This window comes from Rhagoletis zephyria, unplaced genomic scaffold (genome assembly GCF_001687245.7).
Source record: "Rhagoletis zephyria isolate East Lansing unplaced genomic scaffold, Rhagoletis_zephyria_1.1 Rzeph_scaffold_00282, whole genome shotgun sequence".
In the NCBI taxonomy this organism is placed as follows: domain Eukaryota; kingdom Metazoa; phylum Arthropoda; class Insecta; order Diptera; family Tephritidae; genus Rhagoletis; species Rhagoletis zephyria.
Genome location: NW_016157366.1, coordinates 3,124 through 22,508, shown reverse-complemented (window position 1 = coordinate 22,508; position 19,385 = coordinate 3,124). Strand labels below are relative to the sequence as shown.

The 19,385-nt window shown below is 35.4% G+C and overlaps 5 protein-coding genes across 6 annotated transcripts in view; 2 read left to right on the top strand and 3 right to left on the bottom strand.

Moving 5' to 3' along the window:
- Lerp (lysosomal enzyme receptor protein) overlaps positions 1 to 2,606 on the bottom strand; it is a 178,204-nt gene extending 175,598 nt beyond the window's left edge. Inside the window, exon 1 of the mRNA XM_017610114.1 lies at positions 2,043 to 2,606. Coding sequence (XP_017465603.1) covers positions 2,043 to 2,123 — 81 coding nt within the window. The 5' untranslated portion in view covers positions 2,124 to 2,606. The remainder of the gene's footprint in view (positions 1 to 2,042) is intronic.
- A 523-nt stretch (positions 2,607 to 3,129) lies between these two features.
- IntS12 (integrator complex subunit 12) lies at positions 3,130 to 4,482 on the top strand. Its single transcript, XM_017610109.1, has 2 exons — positions 3,130 to 3,265; positions 3,334 to 4,482. The coding sequence occupies exon 2, from the start codon at positions 3,345 to 3,347 to the stop codon at positions 4,344 to 4,346; it is 1,002 nt and encodes a 333-aa protein (XP_017465598.1). The 5' UTR covers positions 3,130 to 3,265; positions 3,334 to 3,344; the 3' UTR covers positions 4,347 to 4,482.
- A 10-nt stretch (positions 4,483 to 4,492) lies between these two features.
- Positions 4,493 to 7,824, bottom strand: ball (nucleosomal histone kinase 1). Of its 2 annotated transcripts, XM_017610108.1 has the most exons (4): positions 7,745 to 7,824; positions 6,709 to 6,961; positions 5,977 to 6,643; positions 4,493 to 5,917 (listed from the first exon to the last, which is right to left on the bottom strand). In XM_017610108.1, the coding sequence occupies exons 2-4, from the start codon at positions 6,946 to 6,948 to the stop codon at positions 4,896 to 4,898; spliced, it is 1,929 nt and encodes a 642-aa protein (XP_017465597.1). In that variant the 5' UTR covers positions 6,949 to 6,961; positions 7,745 to 7,824; the 3' UTR covers positions 4,493 to 4,895. The 2 variants fall into 2 exon arrangements, with proteins under 2 accessions (XP_017465597.1, XP_017465596.1); XM_017610107.1 differs by lacking the exon at positions 7,745 to 7,824 and having other exon boundaries at positions 6,709 to 7,218.
- Positions 7,825 to 12,126: 4,302 nt separating this feature from the next.
- Positions 12,127 to 12,642, top strand: LOC108358666 (Histone H2A variant; the record flags this gene model as incomplete). The annotated part of the gene is made up of 2 exons (XM_017610104.1): positions 12,127 to 12,312; positions 12,380 to 12,642. Coding segments are annotated over 2 exons (246 nt in total), but the record flags the coding sequence as incomplete, so codon positions are not given.
- A 4,817-nt stretch (positions 12,643 to 17,459) lies between these two features.
- Positions 17,460 to 18,862, bottom strand: SPARC (secreted protein, acidic, cysteine-rich). The gene is given in 5 exon segments (XM_017610106.1): positions 17,460 to 17,688; positions 17,759 to 18,369; positions 18,471 to 18,491; positions 18,494 to 18,563; positions 18,631 to 18,862. Coding segments are annotated over 5 exon segments (915 nt in total). The 5' UTR covers positions 18,784 to 18,862; the 3' UTR covers positions 17,460 to 17,628.
- Between the last annotated feature and the right edge of the window lie 523 nt (positions 18,863 to 19,385).

The window sequence follows — 19,385 nt, the reverse complement described above, 5'->3', positions numbered from 1 at the left end:
TGTCAAAAAGCTGCAACTAACTCTAAAGTCGACTTTATTTTGACTATGACTACGGACCATTAGCTTTCCATCACTTATTGAAAATGTTTACGTGTATACTTATACATGTATATGTAAGTAAAAAATTTAATCTACCATTTTTAGCCACAATGACTTTTTAGCCCTTTTTTTTAAAGGAATTTGGCTACCGCTAAAAAGATTCGCGGCAACACTGATCTTGATACAGAACTGGTTAAGGCCGTCTGCACACTTGTCGTCCAATCATAGTTGCGTTAAGCTGCCTTTACATGATGCGATTTTTTGACAGGCAATAATCGCCTGCAAAAGTTGACTTTCTGTCTACTATGAGGCAAGCGATTTTTGAATCACTATTTACACGAGCGATTTTTGCAGAGCAATGTTGAATCGCCTGGAAAATCGCCTCAAGTAAGGGCAGTTTTATCGTCTTGCTCTGAAATTTCGAGCCGCGCACATGCATTTCAATGAAGATCTGCACACTTGGCGTTATCGGCTAGTTATCGGCAAATGGTAGAAGATACAGAAACGGCAAAGGACGGCACTGTGGTTTGCTCATCATTGTGCACGCATTGTTTGTTTACATTTCATGGGGAAAATTACTGAAAAAGTTAATAACAGGTCTATTCTGCGTTAAATTGTATAACCGGTATTTAAAGTGTCCGTCAATTTTTAAACTTTTTCGCATTCTTTGCTCTCTTTTAACCGGTAAATTTGGCTACCATCTCATAAGCTGTTAACAAAATATTGCGCCGTGAAATATGCAATACAGGAATTTCCACAAATCTTCATAGCTGAGTTGCTGAATATTTTCACTGCATTACCAACATACCTAGAATCGCGGTGACAAGTTGTAACATTTTTTGGTAATAAAATTTTCCGGTCACAAAATCTTCGGTAACGTGGAGAATAGACCTGCAAGTTCAATTTGCTTCAATTTATCCCTTTATCCGCATTCTTGCATAAACGCACCGTGGTAAACAATTGCATAAAATTGTTTATTATTTAACTTATATTTCTAGTTACGCTTCATTCTTACCTCGTCTATTGTGTTCATTTGCTTTTTATGTGTTCGTAGAAAAAGCCACCACCTGACGAACTGTCAAGATGGAATTTTTATAAAATGTATGCGTTTATCCACCAATATCGTTTGATAAAGTGATAAACTTTGGTTAAATACAAAGTTTGCCAGTTCATTTATCAAAATGATAAATTTATCCTTTTATCCAGTTTATCATTTTTGATGAAAGCCCTAACGATTGCATTAAAATTGCATTAAAATTAGTATTTTTTGCATAAAATCTCTGGAAATCATTAAAAAGTGGATAATTGCAATAAATTTCGATAAATGTCAGAGTTTTAACTATAAAATATGACGAAATTGTACAAAGTCTCTGCGTGCGTGCATGAAACACATTTCAGGAGATATTACTGAAAAACTTAGTTAAAACTCGGTTTGAATTTGACAGAAAAACTGCACACTGAGTTTAAATACAGTTTAAACTATAAACAGAGTTAAACTCGCACTGAAAAACTGGTCCTTAGTAAAATTCCCCTTTCTGTGTTGCCGAAGAATAGGGCCTGGACACCTTTTGCTTAGAGCACCATTGTGAGTAAGCGGACTGCGGCCGTACTTAGGGATTATAACCCTCACTAAGTGCCTATGCTACATGATGCTTAACTTTTTGCAATAGTTAATACATCAAAAGATAGAGAATTAAAATATCTTGCAGAATTATAGAATAAAAACTAATTTAAAATGCATAATATGCCTTTGGTTGTGTATTTTGCTCTTTACCCAAGGCGATATGCCTTGGTTTTAGCAGGTATTTAAGCGTTTAGATGAATACCCTGAGTATTAAAAAGAAAAACTGTAAGGTGGCATCATGCAGATAAATAACGTTAAAAAGACAAAGGAGGACAATAAAAGAGACAACGAGAAAATGATCAAAATAGAATATGTGGAAAAAAACACCATTTATTCACCGAGATGGCTTATTTTCAAAAAAATATGATTTTTTACTTACCAAAGGATCCTTATCTTCCCCACAACAAGCTTCTATAACAAATAAACTTAGCACCGCTGTGGTTATTAACTTCTTATTCATTGCGTTTTTTTTCGTTTGTTTTCTTAATAAAGGCTTATTTGTTTTGACGGCTAAATTATGAAATTCACGCACTATTGAACACTAAAGTCATATGTGTTTCGGGTCTCTAATGAAACTTGATATTAACACTAGAAACTCATCGATTCTTTTATTACAATATGACTGGCGCCTTGCAGGCGAGGTTTATTCCTTTGTGAAATATTGGTCACTAAAATCAACCTTTAAATTTGAATAGATTACTGCATTGTTCTGAGCCAAATCAGCGTATTAAGATGTCATGACCTTATCACAGTCGATCAAATTTTATGATAACAATGTACATATGTATAGATTTTACAAATGGTGATTAACGCTTTTTAGCGTCAATTAATAAATTGTTCTAACTTTACTAGAATCAGCTGCTTCGCCGAAATAAACCAAATCAATGGAAATTCACGCGAACACCATGAAGGCATAGTGATGATGAAAACAGATTTGACATTAGCGACATTTGTGGATTGCCAGTTACTTAAAAAAAAATACCCTTAAATTTCCATAAATTTTCAATAATTTTTTTCTAAAGAATATAAACCGTGGGAATAACGCATGATTCAATAATTGATAATTTTATATTTCAACCATGGGATTAACGTAATAACTATTATTGATGGTATTAAATTTTTACAAACATATGATCATATACACATATATCGCACACGGTCTTCAAAAGAGTCACAACTCAAAATTTGGCATTTTTGAAATTATGCGCTAAAATTGTACACAAAGCTTTTACTGTTCAGCAAAAACTGGAACATATTTTTGTTATAATTTGTTTNTTATGCGCTAAAATTGTACACAAAGCTTTTACTGTTCAGCAAAAACTGGAGCATATTTTTGTTATAATTTGTTACAAAAAAAACGAAGGTAAAGTCGCCCTTGCCCATATGATTAGCATGTACTACGAAATCGTTTTTCGCATTTTTTGACGAACGTATTTTGAGTTGTGACTCTTTTGAAGGCGGTGTGCGATATGTTGAATGTACGATTTCACAATAAATTTTTATTTCTTCATGCTAAATTGCAGTTTTGGGATGAAATTTTGCAACCCTGCAGTTTTATGAACTTTTGAATCAGCTGTTCTAATCGCCTGCATTATTTAAGGAGTATCTATTTCCATTAACTATTTATATTAAATTGCCAAGTTTTCAACAGTCTTTAAACTTTTTTGCAGCTCAATAAGTAATGGCAACAAATACTAATGAAATGGAAATGTTGCGCAAAGCAATTAGGTTACTCTACTCACCCAATCCAAACTCAGCTGCGGAGCTGAGAATAATGTTGGATGAAGCCATAAAGCAACGTTATGGTCCAGAGCTTATGATTTCAAATAACATGAGCAAGACTCTAATAGAATTTGAAGCGAATTTCCCCGGTCGCGCTGCAACTCCGCCACCACCACAGGAACAACAACAAACTATGGAGCAGGACCCAACAGTCGACGAAGTGATTAATTTAACAGGTTCCCCTGCTAAAACCATTTCCGACTCACCCGACACCATCATAGATTCGGATGATGGTGCCCACGTTGGCAGCACATTGCTTACGGGTGTTGATGAAGATGTGAATTTAAAGGAATTCGGAGATTTAAATTGTGCCGTGTGCGGTGAAATGGTTTTCACCGCTACTAATCGTTTAATTGAATGCTCTAACTGTGGAACTCTTTATCATCAGGAATGCCACAAACCACCAATTACTGATGAAGAAGCATCTGAAGGCCAAGAGCACAATTGGCAGTGCGATAATTGTCTTAATAAACCTTCAACCAGTAAGGCGGCCGGTGTTGTCATCGAAGAGCCAATTTCATTGGTGTCAAAAACCAAGTCATCGGCAACATCGTCACGTTCGTCATCATCATCCAATTCATCATCTCCGTTTGCAGTTATACAACAAGAGGCACCCAGTACAACCGCAGCTGCGCCCGTACAAGTTTCGTCAAGTTCTTCGAGTAGACATCACCACCACAAAAGCTCTAGATCGCATAGAGAAGAGCGACCTTCATCAAGTAGTTCTAAATCTGGTTCGTCCAGCAGTGCTATTAATCCGACCTTCAATGTTGTCAGTGCAGGCGAGAAGAGCTCCTCGCATTCTTCAAAAAAATCATCTTCACACTCGTCTTCTTCCAGCAAATCGTCTTCATCGAAATCGTCATCCAAACATCATGATAGCAGACGTAAACCAAAATAATCTTTACCTTTTTTCGTTGGAATATACCGGCCAAAAATTGGTTATAAATTCAATTCGCTTTTTGGTTTTGTAATATTTTAAGTAAATAAAGATGATGCCAGTTTTCTTCTAGTGCGGTTTAGAATAAAGAGTCTAATGGTTTGTAGTTTTATATTTAGGATATAATCCAAATCAAATCCTTGGCAATGTTGAAACGGAATAATTTCCAAAGATCATTTTTAACTTGCTACAAAACCTAATTCTATCAAGTAGATATTGATTGTTATGCAACTAAAAATATTTATTCTATGTTTAGAGCCAACAAATTAAAGATTTAATTTAGTACAAAAGTTTATTCAATGTAAAGAGCAACAATTTTTTATGTTTTCAATCCCTGCCATCAAAATAATGTCCAATAGCATCTTATTCATTCTGTGGCACGTTTCAACAAACCATTAATGTATAGAAGCTATTACATACATACATATATAATTAAGAAAAAATATGAATGTATTAAATTTTTATGAAAATAAAAATGCAAAATCTATGTATAACAGTGAAGAAAGTTTCTTATGAGACCACACGTCTTGATTTTTTAACAGTTACCGCTGGGGTACGTGGACTATCGCAAGCATCATCGCTGGGTATCTTTCTCACCTTAACTCTTGTAACGGGTGTACTTTTTTCATCATCGGCGGTGTCACTTTTCTTTGTGGAATACCCGTTTGAACGAATCGACTGAGAACTGCTTTGGCCAACACTATCTTTGCTAGTGGCACCAGTTGTTGGTGCTTTCTTCTTTCGTTTTACGTTGACCACAACATTAGCGTCCATACTAACATCTAATTCAAAATTAAATTCATACGTCTTACCGGTTCGTGGTACTGGTGTAGTATTGTCGTTAACGATTGTCTTTCCTGGTCGCGAAGTTGATAGCGAAATCGCTGGACTGAAATTTATATTAGCTTTTGCAGCTAATGGTGTAGATCTTTTCGTATTCGAGCTTGGGGTACTAGAGCTGTTGCCATTGGCAGCTTCATGCGGCGCAGCTTTTGCTTTCTTTTGCAAAGGCGAACTTCGTAGAACCTTTGCTGGTGAGAAAGACGACGATCGCCGCTTTCGAGTCGGAGTTGCTTTAAACATGGTCTTCGCCTCAGCCATAGTTTCGGGTGACCCACGCAATGTTGGTGTCGCTTTTCGTGTTGGGGATTTTATAGCTTGCAATATATGTTTTCTTGGGCTGGCTGCAGTTTTCGGTGAGCGCTTTGCAATCGTTTTAAGTGGTTTTTGCGGTACTCTTTTAACAGGTTTGGTTTCCTCAAATATTACATCGTCATCATCGTCGTCACTTGCGCACAATTCTACAGATGTATCCGGTTTTGCTGGACGTTTAGCAGATACTTTGGGACGTGCCTTGCTTGTCGAAGGAGTGGGATGTTTAGTATCATCCTTTACGTTGAACTGTAATTCCCCAGTATTGGAAATTTTCATAGTTTTTATAGCATTGCCGAATATTTTGCGACATTTTTCATAGTCAGGTTTTTCATTATATTCCATTTTAGCTACATACTTCATATACTCATCTATAGGAGCTGAAAAGAAGTTTTAGTATATATTAATTTGTAATAAATATGTATATCGTTTCTCTTACCAGGAGCACTTTTAGGGTATATGGCCTTGAGGCTACTAGTTATGTCTGCCATGAACTCATTTTTGGCTTGTTGTACTTTAGTTGGTACAGAGAGTAAGTTGTTTTTTATCCAGGGCAATTGAACGCCTGACCATTCGATTATATTATATCCTAAAATTTCAAAGTCTGCACGCATCGTAGCCACACCGAGATGAGCATCACGAGATGTATACTCAATGGTACCATTGTGCATTTTTTTTGGATCCGGTTTAAATTCCTTTGTCGTATAATGTGATGCTAGCCCATAATCAACCAAGTATGCTTGGTTATTACCTTCTTTACCATAGCCTAAAAGGATGTTAGCCGCTTTCAAGTCAGCATGCACGTAGCCACATGAATGTATGAACTCGTACACATCTAACATTTGCAATGCCAATCTGTATATGGTCCCCTCGGGTAAGCGTCGTCCATTGGCTAAGAAGTGTTTCGCAATATCACTACCATAACGTGGCATAACAATAAAGCGATGTTTTATTCCTTTCAAGTCAACTGACCCGTTTCCAATCATGTGCGGCATGCCAAGTGATTTCAGACCATGTTCGCGCTGAAATTTTTTAATATCTTCTAGTTTAGCATTGCGCATATAAAAATGCATTTCCACAAATAATGGACCATTACCATGAGGCTCCTATAAGATATTTACAAATATTAATATTCTCTGAAATTTTGTCATGTAGTCACTGCGTTACTTACGCACTTAACCACATAGCTAAAGCTTTTTTCGCCAACGCGACAAGCGGAATAAATTTCTCCAAAACCACCAGTACCGATCGAAGATCCAATAGACCACTGTGCTTTGGATAAGTCTGTCAAAATTGTACCTTCAGCAATCTTCTCCGGCATGGCATATAACTTATTGCGTTTAGGAGCAGCCGCCTTCCCTCCTGTAACAGCACCAGCTGTACCGGCTTTGGCTTTAACTGCTCGAGGCATCCTCGCACTGCTCCAAAGATCCTTTTACAAATTCAAAATAATATAATCAACGCGCCAATTTTTGGAAAGATGCTTTTTATTCTATCCTTGTGCGCTTTGTTCCGAACCGTTGAATTCTTTCCGAGTTTTCTTTTCTCCTTTTTATTTGGTGGTGTTTTTCTTTTTCTTTTTACGGAGTTGCCTTGTTTGACAGGTCAACTCAGAAGGTGATGCCAGTAAAAACCAAAAGCTTATTTTTTAAACCAAAAATACCAAAAATTTGACAGCAGGCTGGCATTTGATTGGCTAATTTAGGTTTAAACCAAGTTTAAACTAAGTTTAAAACACAGCAGTGCACTGAAAAATTGGCCCTGAGTGTCTTTCTCCACGGGAAATGTATTTTTAAGTGATAGGGATATAGTCGCATGTAGGTATATATCAAGAACCAACTAACAAGATCACGCAATCGGAAGAGTGAAAAAATTAAATTTCTGAGCGTTTTTGACATCTGTATAAGAATGAAAACAAACAAAGAAAACGACAGTCGGGTCTACGTAACCGGAACGACCCAGATTTATATCTGGCCAAGGACTGTCACTCCAGCAACACTCCCCAAAAAGTCTTTGGGGAGTTTGTATGCTGTTACAACAACAACATCACGCAATCGGAATAGAGTGAAAAAATTAAATTTCTGAGCGTTTTTGACATCNCACTCCCCAAAAAGTTTTTGGGGAATTTGTATGCTGCTACAACAACAACATCACGCAATCGGAAGAGTGAAAAAATTAAATTTCTGAGCGTTTTTGACATCTGTANTCCAAAGATCCTTTTACAAATTCAAAATAATATAATCAACGCGCCAATTTTTGGAAAGATGCTTTTTATTCTATTCTTGTGCGCTTTGTTCCGAACCGTTGAATTCTTTCCGAGTTTGCTTTTCTCCTTTTCATTTGGTGGTGTTTTTCTTTTTCTTTTTACGGAGTTGCCTTGTTTGACAGGTCAACTCAGAAGGTGATGCCAGTAAAAACCAAAAGCTTATTTTTTAAACCAAAAATACCAAAAATTTGACAGCAGGCTGGCATTTGATTGGCTAATTTAGGTTTAAACCAAGTTTAAACTAAGTTTAAAACACAGCAGTGCACTGAAAAATTGGCCCTGAGTGTCTTTCTCCACGGGAAATGTATTTTTAAGTGATAGGGATATAGTCGCATGTAGGTATATATCAAGAACCAACTAACAAGATCACGCAATCGGCGTTCCCACGACAGTCGGGTCTACGTAACCGGAACGACCCAGATTTATATCTGGCCAAGGACTGTCACTCCAGCAACACTCCCCAAAAAGTCTTTGGGGAGTTTGTATGCTGTTACAACAACAACATCACGCAATCGGAATAGAGTGAAAAAATTAAATTTCTGAGCGTTTTTGACATCTGTCTAAGAATGAAAACAAACAAAGAAAACGAAAAAGGCGCGGTGATTGGGTTCGATTAAATTGGTATTTATTAGGTTTGTTCCACAAGCTGCTTGTAGAAAAACTGGAGCAAAGTTCAAACTGTCAGCGTATATCAAACAAAACTCGAAAACTTACATGTGGAACGCGTATGTGTAACTCGAAGTGACTTCGAGTAGCTTGTGGAACAAACCTANCAAGACAGCTGAGTATCATATGAGTACTCATATTATCATTATCCCTAATCACAAAAGTGCTTATCAAAGTCCTCATTTTCGTTCAGGCCATGGGTAAAAATTGAGTACTTTCCCCTCAATGTTGTCATCAGAAAGTCCTCAGTACTAATAGTCAAACTACTCATTTATGCCGTACTACAAAAACAAAAGTGTAGATGTGTGAGAATTTTTGCCTAAAGTGCTCAGCAATGTCTTGTAGGGGTAGCTTCTGGAACAAACCTATTATAAAATATACAAAGTGAAACTTGATGACAATTAGCAAAAAAAGGTTCATAAAATATGGTTTTCATGTGTTTTACAATCGCATATCATTACTACGAGTCAATTTTTCAATGCCAACGTTCTGGCCTCAAACGTGCACCCACATTTTACGAAAATTTAGGCCTTTCGCCAGACCAAACAAATGCACAAACTTGTTCCGATCACGAAACACTTGACTCTATATCATATATTCTTCATTATATTCATAAATTTGTAAAAAATCAAAATTTAAATGAAAATTGCTCAAAAAACACATGAAATTGCAANGAAACTTGATGACAATTAGCAAAAAAAGTTCATAAAATATGGTTTTCATGCGTTTTACAATCGCATATCATTACTACGGGTCAATTTTTCAATGCCAACGTTCTGGCCTGAAACGTGCACCCACATTTCACGAAAATTTAGGCCTTTCGCCAGACCAAACAAATGCACAAACTTGTTCCGATCACGAAACACTTGACTCATCATCATCATATATTCTTCATTCTATCCATAAATTTGTAAAAAATCAAAATTTAAATGAAAATTGCTCAAAAAACACATGAAATTGCTAAAAAAGGCATCCCGAAGCGATAGAAGACGATGTAAACAAAAGGGAAAAACCAAAAACGCTACGAAAACTTTTTTATGAAATTCGATTAAAATACAACGATGGCGGATTGCGTGATCTGTAGCCGTTGGTTCATGGGTATATAAATGTATGCATGTACATACATATATATAGATGCTTATGCATCTATGTTAGTTGGTTATTAACAACGATTTATAGCGGTAGAGAACGCAAAAAGGTTTTAACAAATTGCTTCAATTAAATGTTGCAATCGCTACAATTGTGAATACCAATACAAAATTGGGGATCTCCAAAACGTATAATTTGGGCATTTCAGATCAGAATTGCAACCCTGAGGCTGAAAGTGTTCGTTGAACGCCACGAAGTGTTTTGCTTTGCGCGAACGCGGCATTCGTGAAAAAAACTTCGTGGTATTCGGACTTGACGTTCCTCTGTTCAAAGCATAAAAATTGTCGTGCAAGGAAAATTTGAGAAAAATTACAGATTGAGTTATTTCATTCCAAAGGTGTTCTGAAAATTTGTTGCTATTTCGGTTTGCTTTTGAATAAAGATATAGAATAAATAAAATGGTAAATTGCGCAAATTTAAACGTTAAATCTCTTTAAAATGCTGGCGCTGGCTAATGGACGTCGCAATTGTGAGTGCGCGTGCTGCAATGTACATGGGACATTGTGAAATGTTGAGATGGAAATTGAAAGATGCAACTTAATATTTTGTAAATTCGTATTGCTATCGACTACACGATAGTTCTTGAAAGNTACATCAAAAATAATACACCAAAACCACAGTTACATATTGCGGACAGTTTAGAGCATTTAGAATATTTTAACTCTTCGACAGCTCTTTCTACATACCATAGCCTCACCATTCTGGTTAGGCAGTTAAAATACAAAACTGCGTATCAAAATAATGCAAAATCTCGTATGTGAGATTACATAAATATTTTCTAGAGAGTAAAAACACTCATATTTCATTAGACTAAAATTGTGTGGGCTATACAACTGCATACCCACAAATTTTCTTAAAAATTAAGAATGAAATGTTGAAATTTTGATGAAAACTTGTTGCATTTTCTAAATTTTGTATAAAGTTTGAAACTGTGATGTTACACTGTTACGATATTTTTATATAAAATAAAAAAAATTTAACTGGAAAAATATTACGAATATTAAAAAAACAGCGAGTAGTCATTTGTTTGAGTCACTATAAATTCTTGGTATGCAGTTTTGTAGCTTATTAAATTTTAGTACAATGAAGAGACATTTTTGGGTAGCAAGGACTTACCGTTGATTTTGGGCAACTTTTTTTTTTGTTTTCGTGTTTCGCATTTTTTCCATATAAAGTATGTTCGAAGATTTTTTATATAAAAAAAGTGCGGAACACCGCCAACACTAGATACTTCAAAATTTGCTCTTTACTACATATGTATATATATTAAAATTTAACGAGCTACATAATTGCATTCGAAAATGTTGTCTAAAGATGCTGATGGAGAAATTATAAATTTTGATCAAACTTTCATAATTTCAAAATTTTTGCACGAAGTTTGAAATTTGGATCTATATTGTGTTTGTTAAATAATCACTTATACTTTCATATGAAAATAATAAACATTGCTAAAATGTCGCGCCCCAGTTTTTATTCGATTCACTGTACATACATACATATGTCTCAATTGATGAACCACAATTTTATTTATTTATTTCTTGCAGTCTTGCGACTTAAGCGACAAAAATGTACGTACGTATATGCAATTATGCAATTAATAAGCCTTGATGAGTACAATACGTTCAGTTTTAAAAGATACTTCCCAAATATGGCGAAGATATGTTTCTTGCCATCTGTCTTTTTGTATACCAACTGTATGAATTGATACAACTTTCGATTGCGTTTTCCCATAATATTGAAATTTTGAACTACTTCGTTATATTATTAAAAGTGCATATTTATGTAGATATGTAGATATGGAGTGTCATGACATCAAAATATCATGACCAATATGTTCGTAACGTGGGTATTCAAGCGCCAATTAATGCGACGTTGTTATTTTTTATGAAAGACTACCTACATCAAGCGTTCGAGGAACAAAATTTCTTCCTTACACTGGGTTTTAATAATCGTAGAAAAACTTTTTTGATTTTAAATTCGATTAAGTCAGTCATGGTATATTCAAGTTGTATGCGGTTAATATTAAAATAAGTGAATTTAAAAAAACAAATATTTTTAAAGCAACCTTTCTAAATATGAACGAAATCGGACCATAGATACTGGTTAACCAAGTATATCATGTCGGCGCATTATCGGCAAGTTTTTTAGTGGGAGTTATTCCTTTTCATATAAATACATATACGTTCTAAATATCAACCAAATCGGACTATAAATACGGGTTTTTCAAATATTTGGATTCCTGCGCCACCTATCGGATTAACTCATCCTTCGTATTGTATTGTCATCGGGTTCTGAGCCAACTGTGAAGTTTCAAGTCCCTAGGTCTTTCGAAAGTTGGTAAAAAATTGATTGCAAGATTTGCCCCTAACAAACATTCATACATACATACAGAGCAAGTTAAATAAAAGCTTGTAAAAAGGCTTACATGGTTCCATTAGCGCCTACTCATGGTGATAAATCCGTCATAAAATTCAATACGATTACAACACCGTATTCAACTTTTTTTGATTTGATTTTTTTCAGGTGCTCGAGTTGGCAGGCAACGCCTCAAAGGATCTTAAAGTTAAACGTATCACGCCGCGTCATTTGCAGTTGGCTATTCGTGGTGATGAAGAATTGGATAGTCTGATTAAAGCTACCATTGCTGGTGGTGGTGTCATTCCACATATTCATAAATCCTTAATTGGCAAAAAGGTAAGTTTAACTTTGTCAACACATTTTTTATAAAGAATTTGGCTGATAATTAAAACATCCTTTACAGGAGGACAATGTTCAAGACCCGCAGAGAAAAAATACTGTAATTCTCTCCCAAGGGTATTAATTCTTATTTTAATAATAACATTCACTTCTTTTTTAACAACTTATGATAATTTTCGTATTGTTATACAAGTAATATTAATTATCATATAATTTTTTCTTAAATGAAAAGCCTAACTTTAAAACAATATTTTACACGCAAAACGAAAATTGATGAAAGCTAAAATAAATAAAACATAAAATTGTCGAAATTTAGAGAAGACCAAATACATAGTTAATTAATGCAAAGACTATGCTGATATACATATAAAATTACTACCATTATCAATTCTTAGGAAAGTATATCTGTGTTCGTATGGAAAAGTAGCTTATGTCGAAAGGCTGGCTTTAGTATAATGCGGCATTCCCTTTATTCTTTAAACGACAAGAAATTTTTCGATGAGACTTAATAAGAATATTGACTTGCTAGTGTCGGAACTATTTCTTCCACGTTTATTTGCCAAACGTTGTTCAACGGCTCAGTGCCTGTGAGTCATTCGCAATCGCATGCTGCGAATGCCGATTTATACTAAATCCAGCCCTTCGATATAAGCTACTTTTCCATACGAACACAGATATGTAGTAAGATGATCAGGTAAGTTTTTACTGGTTCTATATTATTACCGCAGAAACGAAGGACTTGCTTCATTTCATCATAGGCACCTAATCAAATTAAAAAAAAAAGGATCAGTCCAGCGTCTTCGTCTTGACCTGCAGGCTGTGTCGGAGCCAAAGCCGCTAAACTTAAACGTAGAATACGTAATATTATTAAGATCACGTCCAAGATAAAAACGGTACATGAAATACTCGTTTTAATTTGAATTAGCAATAGAGAAGTAGATCCACATTAACTTCAATCATATGTACCATCAGCTTATAAATAGATATATGCCATGACGTATATCACTACTTTGATTCATTTTTATTTTCTTTCATACTGCAGAAATTGTATTGCTTTTTATATTAGCCTAGGTCCCCGTATAAGTATTCTTCTTGGTGTTCACATTACCTTCGTCTTCGGATTTGTGCATAAGTTAGATATCTCCTTTAGTTTCCGAGATGTTGACTACAATTTTTTCTATAATTTAGTTAGTGATGCAGCCATATTAAACTAATCAATATCTTAAAAATGACGTTCTCCATTTTCCTCCTTTAGTTTCCGAGATATTGAGTAAAAAGTGTCGTTAATTTAGTAGGAATTTGATCACATTTTGTCGTGTTTCATACAGAGAGGCTGCCAAATTGTGGACAAATGACGCTTACAACAAAATTTGACTAAAGAAAATCCTTCATAAACTCGAAAGCTAATTAACATTAAACATTAAAATTTAAATAATTTAAGAATTTCGTTAACTAGTAACATTTTCAGACACTTTGGAGAATATCTATCTTCTCGTTTTTGAGAAATTGCATTCCAAACTTCAATCGCGATTTCCCACAACCTGCCTTAAAGTACTAGAAAAGGTACTAATTATTTACTACCTTTAATCCGTTGGTGCATACTATTTCAAATTAAGGGCCGGTTGTTCAATGTCTGATTAGCACAAATCGGACGTAGAAGCTCCGGTTAAGCACAACTACTGCTTTATCGATCACATGTTACATGCATGATGTCGAAATCGTCGATAGTGTAGTGGTAGTGATAACCAGACATTGAACAACCGGCCCTAAAATGCGTGACCGGAATAGACCTGCCGAAAAAGTGAGGTTAAGTTACTGACAACACCTTGTTATTATTCCACCATGATAAAAATACAAATTTTGTGTCTTTAATATCAAATAAAACACCTCTTTGAGTTAAAATTTTCGAGTGACGAAAGCTGAACTAGAAACACAAAATTTATGATATTCGAAACGTAGGGAAAGTTCAGTTTTTTATTTTGTGCTTCTAACAGTAGACGGAATTTCGCAACGTTCCGAACAAATAAAAAAAAAAGATTTTCCGTACGTTCCAAAGGCAGTTAAAAAATGCGTATAATTTTCGTCACGAAACTGATATCATAAATTTTGTGTTTCTAGTTCAGCTTTCGTCATTTCGTATTTTGGGGTAGCAAATTTAAAATCGACGAAAATTCATAACAATAATCTAAATGTTTTATTTTTCTCAAATAAATTGCTAAAAATATTATCTAAATCTATATTATGCATTCAAATCGATGTGTCCATTAAAACACATAATTTTTCGAATACGGAATAAAGCGAAAAGGAATGATCATATCCTTGGTATTCGAAAAAAAAAATGAGATATAATAAAAACTTATCAACTGGGTACCAACTTTGGATACAATAAACAACTGTATTCGTCAGATAGTCTCGTGTTTATTTTTGTTAAGATTTCTACCGGGTGTGGGGCGCACACATGTACTTTTTTTAAGAAGTTTTACTTCTGTCACGTGTACGGTGTGGCACTCGTGCTATTAAACTAATGCTTTTTTCTCAAGTAGTTTTGCTCAGTGCCAATTTATACATATGTGCAATATCTCCACAACAAAAGTTTTCCCAGATATAAGCTATATACCAAATGCAAAGCTAAGGTTTTGGGCTAGACTTGTGGAAACATAGAATAAAATCGACTGACCAGTTTTTGAGAAAATTCCCGAAATGTATATTTTCAGCAGCCCGATTTTTAGTTTTCAGGCGATAACGTTATGACATTTTTATATTTTATAAACACAAAAGATAGCGTTAGTTGGCCTGTTTGAAGGCCCTTCTACTGATATCCACATCAATGATATGGACTGAGTAGTATGGTCTCAAGGGTAGTTTAAAAAATTGCCTTTTTTCGAATCTCAAGCAGCAATCACGCCCACAAAGGCATACGAATCAAAACATCCTGGAACAAAACCCTCTTAGCTGTTTTTTTGTGTTTTAATTCCTGAAAGTTTGAACAAAATTAAATGAAGGTACGTACGCGTGCGCTGTGATAAAGCTTTAATAATTTTACCCTTACAGACGGCAGTAATGCGGATAAACGAGCCGATAGGTCGCGGGTTCGAGTCCCACGGCCAGTCGCATTTTCATTTATTTCGTTTTCATTCTCTTTTTTTATAAGTTCTATATTTTCTACGTTGCTTTCAGTTAGTGGTTGTTGACTTTTTAATAAAATTATACTCCACNATGTATAAATTAAATTAAATAAAAAAATATAAAATAAATAATAAAAACAAAAAAATTTTCGCAATCGCTCCAACCGAGGATCGAACCTGGCAGCTACAGGCTTATTGCCCGCAACTCTCACCCCTCGGCTGCTTTGTTTGCTTATTTGTACAAAAGACAATAGCTGGCCGTTTTTACCAGTGTTATCATTGAAAATTCCCCGGATCCGAGGTAATTCCCAAAAATTTCGTGCATTTGTTCGGCTGCTTATGCGCATTTTAAAGAGGAAAATGCATGAGCCAAAGCAAATAAAGGCTGTTTATGCAAATAAGCGGGCCCGTTTGTCAACCGTATAAGATTCTCCATACCGCAAACTGATTAAGAAAAACAAGTAATTTTTAGAAAAAATAACCGACTTCAATTCTCATATAAAATATGCCCCCTTCACTTAGCGGTATGAAATATACTTTATGTCCGATTCTCAAACCTAGCAAATATACACAAACAATTTCATGAGGATCGGTCGAGCCGTTGCGGAAGAGTTCGACCACAAACACGGTGACACGAGATTCGAAAAAAAAAATTTGAACACTTAATTTAAAGGATGCATTATTTATTGCATTTTCTTCTATTTGCATGCAGCTGTGCATCCTTCACTCAATTTTATATCGAACATTAGTGCAATTCTAGACCTTTAATTAGAGCCAAGGTTGAAGCCTCTAGGCCCTCTGAGAGCCAAGTTATAACAATTTTAAGCCAAACTTCGAAGCTGCAGTACTAGTTTTTACTCCGAAATTCAAAAAAAAAATTGCGTAAAATGTCGAATGAAATTTCGGAGTTGAACTTCAGAATCGTAATAAGTTAGCTCTCAAAGGGCCTAGAGACTTCTACCTTGGCTCAAATTAAAGGTCTTGAATAGCACTAAAACTGACTTTTGTTCGAGGGATATAAAATTGTGTGAAGAATGCACAGCTGCAAGCAAATTATAAAAAATGCAATAGATATATAATGCATTTTTCAAATTGGCGGATTGAAATTTTTTCGTTTTTTAAACAGTGGAATCATGTTTCTCGTCTCAAGATCTATAATATTAGTATAATAGAAAATACAAGAAAAGTTTGTTTTTAATATATCCGTTGGATTTAAATTTTGTTTTTCGAAGAACACTATTTTTTTAAGGTCAAGGAGTGATTGTGGCTCAATGGCAATATTAGCAGTTACATTAGCTTTCAAAGCCATTTTGTTTCACATCAAAATATTGCTTCTGTCGAAAGCGCTACGATTATGTGGCACGAAGTGTTAAAAATGCACAGTGTGTGCCGTCGAGTTAGCTCGAATTTGTCAGTCGAGAAATGTAATTTTGACATTTTAAAACTACTACGGTGTGTTTTTCTCAAAAACATATGATTTATAAAAATATAATTCATTTATAATCCCTTCCCCCAAAATCGAACTCACGATCCGGCCCTGTTTTAGATAAATTCCACTTGTTTGGCAATTTTCATAGAAATTTTTGAAACTAGCGATGATCAAATTTGAAAAAAAAATAAGAAAAGTAGGGGCTTATTAAAGTTTAACCGATAAAAATATACATCATTTTAAAGATCTCTTTCCAAATTATGTTCGGTTTTTAAAATCAGGTGAAAAGGTGGTAAACTGTTAATGGATAAGTGCATCAATTACGAACATAACGGTTGTTTTTAAATAAAATAAAAATGGAGGGTTCAGCAACTATGCATGCATTTTATGTTGTACTCGGCCATAGCTACAACCTACAATCTTTGACTCTTTTGAAAAAATAAACTTAACAGTTACGGTCCATGGAAATGGCATATATATGTATGTATGAATGTATTCAAAATTCCGGAAAGGGAAGTGAAACTATTTTTTATTAATAAGGATATGCACTCCTATCCGCTGATATAGATCAATTAAAGCTTTTACTAAAATACATTTAAAAAAAATTTATTTCGCTTATATTTAAACTAAAATCTCAATTTTTGGTGATAAGCATTGACCGTACACAAAACTATATGAGTGCACATCTAATGTTTAGTAATGATACGGTAAATAAAGCTTCAAGTATTATTAAAGAAATCGTCCTTCATCCAACGACTTTTAGCCAAGTAAAATGGGAGTACTTCTGTGAATGTCGTCACAGCGCTCATTTAAATCGGTCTAAAAGCATAATAATAGAAAAAATTATGGTGAACTTTCAACAATTTTCCATTTACACAATTCTACATACCTCATCTAATTCCAAGCAAGCACCCCATTCGACTAAAGTGATGCGATGATCATTATTCGAGTCACAGGATTCTAAGAATGGTGCGATGCACTGCTCTAGACTAACTAATGGCGCACGAATGGGAAACAGTTCGTGACGCGACACAGAGCGATCGGTGTCACCATCCAAATCACACCACTTCCAAACTGCTGCATTGGCCCAACGACGGGTCATATTGGTTTCGGCTTCCAATTCCATTTGCATATAATGTTCTGTCAGTTCATCACGTTCGGCCAAATCGCGCATCACGTTGAAAAGCCAGTCACGCATGCGACGTGGGAAATCCTTCATATCCTCTTCGGAACATTCGCGTTTTTCATGGCATGGACCATAGTAGTCGATGTGTACGTGGCTATTTTCGGGGTTCAGACAACCGGCCGCTTTGGTGTCACACAGACATCTTTGCCGATAGACAGCACAATCCGAAGGCCAAGTTTCGTTATGGTTAGTGCAGACGTGACGACGCGCTTCGGGCTCTTCCGGACACTCAGGTATGCAGACGCATTTAGCTTCATTGCCATTCAATTGACATACACGACCGGCGCCGCAATGCATCTTCTCACATGGGTCAACTGAGAACAGAATTGAAAAAAAATATAAGAATTTCCGCTTGTTGATAAGACGCTACTGTGTAGATAAAGAGCTACATACATACATATGTACATATACTCACTTTCAACAACCGGGTTCAAATGTTATTCTGTTGATCTACAGCCTCAGCTGCCAATTTAGAAGCGAGCTCATTTTCACGGTCTAAATCATTGTTCTAAAATTAAAATAACTTGATATATGTATTTGATACTAGAATACGTATTCCTCCGCATTGTGCCTACCAAGTTTTTCTCCTCAAATTGACGCAGCAACTCCTCTGCACTCTCGTCAAAGTCGGCAAGATCGTCCAGGTCGAATTCACTATCGGACAGCTCCTCTGCGTGCATTGGCATCAGGCAGAGAAGGCCCGCAGCGAGCAGCATTGCCCACTTCATGGTTGCGTAACGTGTGCTGTGTGATTACTCAAAACTGCAAAAAAAAAAACAAATGTAAATGTGAACCTTCTAGTTGCGCTGTTTAGCTTAGAATATTCAAAAAATCAGACTAAAATACTATGAGAGCCTTTGATTGGCGACAATGGTAGAAGTTAGACGACGACGAGATAAGCCAAGCTTACTTACATACGTATACATATGTGCATACATATATGTATGTATGTATCATAAAAACAAAATTGGTTCTTTTCTAAGTGCGCATACTTTTGGATGACCTCGTTAAACGCTTGTGGGGTTTTAAACTTATTTTTTAATACTATCAGTCTTGCGAATGGATTTAATTAATTTATAAATTTTAGTGATGCATATAGAAATTAAATAAGCAATTGACAACGAGTTCTCTGATTATGTCTTCGAAACTGTTACGACTTATTAAATATACGATTTATTAAAATACATAAATTGGTTCGGAAGCTCTTAGACAAGTGGATCACTTAACATACTTCTGTGCAGATTGATAAAACTGTAATGTGTTAACAAAAACGCAGGTGGATTCAATATGGGGTTTCGTCTGAGAGACAGAAAGAAATGAGAGGAACTTA

Coding starts and splice junctions, on each gene's coding strand:
- ball (XM_017610108.1), bottom strand. CDS start 6,948: ATGCCTCGAGCAGTTAAAGCCAAAGCCGGTACAGCTGGTGCTGTTACA. Junction 6,644..6,708: donor TTAGCTATGTGGTTAAGTGC/GTAAGTAACGCA, acceptor AATATCTTATAG/GAGCCTCATGGTAATGGTCC. Junction 5,918..5,976: donor ATACCCTAAAAGTGCTCCTG/GTAAGAGAAACG, acceptor ACTTCTTTTCAG/CTCCTATAGATGAGTATATG.
- IntS12 (XM_017610109.1), top strand. CDS start 3,345: ATGGCAACAAATACTAATGAAATGGAAATGTTGCGCAAAGCAATTAGG.